This window comes from Austrofundulus limnaeus, unplaced genomic scaffold, assembly GCF_001266775.1.
Source record: "Austrofundulus limnaeus strain Quisiro unplaced genomic scaffold, Austrofundulus_limnaeus-1.0 Scaffold234, whole genome shotgun sequence".
NCBI classification, from domain to species: domain Eukaryota; kingdom Metazoa; phylum Chordata; class Actinopteri; order Cyprinodontiformes; family Rivulidae; genus Austrofundulus; species Austrofundulus limnaeus.
Window position 1 is genome coordinate 316269 of NW_013952636.1, and position 3787 is coordinate 320055.

Consider the following 3787-nt stretch of genomic DNA (forward strand, 5'->3'; position numbering starts at 1 on the left):
TAGAAAAATAGGGCATAATGATCATTTAATGTTTTAAAACTTGAGTGTTTTTTGCATTGTTTTTTGCACAGTGTTGTCAAATCTGTTCACTAGTTTCAGGTGCAGTTTTGACTTTATAAGTCTTTTTTTTTTTTCAGCTTTTCTTTCCAGATTTAATTTTCTTGAAAACGCTGCAGGAGCGAAGCTGTTTCCCGCTCACGTTGCAGCTCAACGTGACTCTGAGATGCAGGCGAAGTGCCAAAATAAARCGTGATGCCAAAGCAGCGCACGAGAATGTGTGTCACATTGGAGGRAGGAGGAGGAAGTGGCGGCCGCTGCCAAAATATTTGACCTACTTCTTCTTCTGGGCGACTGGACTGAAAGCTGGAGAAGCGCGTTTTTACATCACTCTAACAAGGTAAGAAACTACGTATTAACGTTTTTATGCTTTTAAGTTAAAACCTAATTATATAGAGTAATTATTACTTGTCGTTTGATTTGTTTTTGAGCACTTTTTCGCCACTTTTATTTGTTTTTGCGCACTTTCGTCGCAGCATTAAAAACAGCTCGTGTTGCATTCAAAAGCGGTCGGAATTATTGCGACTTAAACGCTGTTTACCTCCGGACAGCGGTTGTTTTGATGGAAACCACGTGACCGAGTCCTCCGCGTTCGGACGTCCCCGCTTGTCTTCAAAACAAACGAGTCGTGAACAGTGAGGAAACATTGACCCAGTTTACAATCAGGGGATTGACGCGTTTCGATCCGAAGATTTGGATGAAAACTTGATTTATTCGTTTTTTCGAACGAAGCCCTCAAACTCAGCACGCGGATGGTGAGTGAAACTTTAGCTGACTTTTTAGCCGATATTTCGACTATTTTTTTTCGCTTTAAAATGACTTTAAAAGAATAACTGGTGGTTGTTGTTGTCAGTGAGTTTTGCGAAGTATTTGCGTGTTAAAAACAAAACAAAAACAAGTGTTGACAGAAAGCGGGCGGTTTCTGTGCCGCATCTGATTGACCCACATTCTAACTGCGTCACTTTCACTGTTCGGGCGGTTCGACCCGCCTGCAGCCATTCTGCGGGGATGTTGTTGTTTTTTCCCTTTTAATGGGACGTGTTTTGTGTGTTTGTCCTGTAAACTGGATTTCACAGTGGAAACACAAGTGACCCACATACAGAATCCAGTTTCACTGCGAAACAACTTTCACTGCCAGAAATAGGAAAGAAAAAAAGCGCTAAAACTAAGAAAATGCGCCTTAAAACCAATTTCAGTGCACGTTTTCCACGCTTTGCACGAGCTGACGTTTGTTTCTAGTGACAAAGTGCACTTTTATTGTTCTGTACATTTTGTACTTTCTGCGTCGGGGCTCKGAATCTCCGCCTTTAGGACCCCCAGGGGTCTCTTATTTCTGTCTTCAGGCTGAAATTCAGGTTAAATATAGAAAAAGAGAAGAAAATAAGGTTTGTAGGCGTTTGAGGAAGTCTGTTTAGTGSTTATGTGTTCAACTTGCCCCAGAAAAACAAGTGGGCGGCACTGATCCCTGTGCAGAGGACACATGGTTCTCAGTGGGTGTTTTTTATTGAAAACATGACAAAATAAATTATTTTTCTTCTGTGTGATAGTTAGCATAGCAGAAGTCAGAATTAACATTTAAAATCCAAAGCAGAGTGAATTAAAATGATTAAAACAGCAATAAATGTAAGGTTTTAGTTAAAGAAATGCACATATACTGAGGTCTTTTTAACCCAAGGGAAGCAGGAGGGTTTTAAAGTTGTTTTTATGTCTAAATGTTACGCAATCTACTACCGCACCAAATTTCAGCTCATCTATAAAGTAGGCTAAGCTTTAGGAAAGAAGCTACAACATCCTTTTTGAATTGGGTGAAATTTGGAACGGCTAATTTATCTCAGATTCAGAAATGATAAGAATTATTTCCATCCGCGAGCTGAAAACTCAAACTCCATCTTGAAATATAGCATCGTTCCTGTAATGAACCGTGGTAAACGGGGAATGCGGGGAACAGATTTCCTAAATAGGTTTTTCTGCACTCGTGACCTTTCATGTGGACCTTTGACCGTTCAGCACCGGAGCAGGTTGTCGGTCCTTTCAGCCACATGTGGTTCAGCACATTTAAAGGTGTCCAGATACCTTCACACACCTGATCTCACGCTGACTTTGTCCTCCCAACAGTGACACGGCGATGGCCTCTAMATCAGCGGCGACATGTGGGCCGGCGGCGCCCGCCTCCGAGCTCTCACGCCTGGAAGCCATCGAGTCCCTGAAGACCAAAGCGGGCCCGGTGCGGCGGAACCTCTTCGGGCCCGTGGACCACCAGCGGCTGCAGCGGGACTTCCAGCGGCTGCTTTGCGTGAACGTAGAGGAGGCCAACAAGCGCTGGAACTTCGACTTCCGGCGGGACCGGCCGGGGGAAGGCGCCGGCGTCCAGTGGGTGGAGCTCCGGTGCCAGGACGTGCCGGCGTTCTACCGGAGCCGCTCGGTGCGACCGGCAGTTCGGTCCAAGAGGCGGACGTCGACGTCGTCGGATGAAGGTTCTCCCGTTTCCAGCAGCTCGTCCGGGTCTGGAGATGAGTACCTGGAAGTGATCACAAAGGGGTGCTATTCCATCCAGAGGCCGCAGAAACGAAAGCAGTCTGCCATAACAGGTGAGCTTAACGACTAATTAGTAGGGTTGGGTATCTTTGACATTTGAATCGATTCGGTACCAATATCCGGTACCTGGGAAATGGCCTGCCATCAGGAAGCTCGGCTTAAAGACACGTCCCAGGGGCGTTTCTGGTCCCCACCTGTCGTTTTGCTCCTCAGCATGGCTTCTTAAAAACACTGCAGGATTTCTCAAACATGCATGAATGTGTCAAAGCAAGGCTTTGGGCATGTTTTTTAAGAGAGTGTAACATTATAACATAATATAAAACTCAAAAAAGTTGATTTTACATGATATTGCCCCTTTAACGGTACCAATTTTCGGTACTTTGTGTGTTTTTTTTAAATAAACTTGTTTTTTAACATATTCCTTAATATATAAAATTTAAGAAATATAAAGACAACATCCAATTCTTTGTATTGTCACATCACTTTAACAAATGTTTTGAAGTGAAAACTCTTGAAAACAACTAATGCAGTGTTTTCTTGGAGGTCCAGCAATCCAGTTTAAAGAGTAACTTACCCCAGAATTAACTTTTTTTTAGCTGATAAAGTGTCTAGAATGTGTCTAAAATGTTATATAGTACTGTTTCTGTGCTAATTTTGATGTTTTTGTGCGTATTTGTTCAAATCTGTAATATTTGGTCTAAAAACGTCTTTTTGCTGCTCATATGGGTAGAGCAGTGGTACTGCAGGCTAATTTGCATATTGGTTAACGGCTCTCCACGGTGACGAAACCGTGGAGAACCACGTCACAGTGGAGAGCCGTTAATTTAGCCTGCAGTACCACTGCTCTACCCATATGAGCAGCAAAAAGACGTTTTTAGACCAAATATTACAGATTTGAAAAAAAATACGCACAAAAACATCAAAATTAGCACAGAAACAGTACTATATAACATTTTAGACACATTCTAGACAGTTTATCAGCTAAAAATAGTTAATTTTGTGGTAAGTTACTCTTTAATGAATTCTGTTAGTGCACGTGCTGTTTCATGTGTTTTTAACTGCTTTGGTTCTTGATGGAAACAAACTGAGCTGCTCTGCAGGAAACATTTCAGACAGAAAGTTTGACTTCAATCAAACCAGGTTTGATAAAAACAGGATTTTAGATTTTGAACTAATTTGTGTAAAATTTGAGTGT

General features: G+C 42.3%; 1 protein-coding gene across 2 annotated transcripts in view; it reads left to right on the forward strand.

Moving 5' to 3' along the window:
* Positions 1-127: 127 nt before the first annotated feature.
* cdkn1d (cyclin-dependent kinase inhibitor 1D) overlaps positions 128-3787 on the forward strand; it is a 6844-nt gene continuing 3184 nt past the window's right edge. Inside the window, exons 1-2 of one of the 2 annotated variants that reach the window (XM_014019849.1) lie at positions 128-397; positions 2173-2645. In XM_014019849.1, coding sequence (XP_013875303.1) covers positions 2183-2645 — 463 coding nt within the window. In that variant the 5' untranslated portion in view covers positions 128-397; positions 2173-2182. Of the gene's footprint in view, positions 398-643; positions 813-2172; positions 2646-3787 lie in introns of those variants that run through there. The other variant, XM_014019850.1, reaches the window with a different exon arrangement.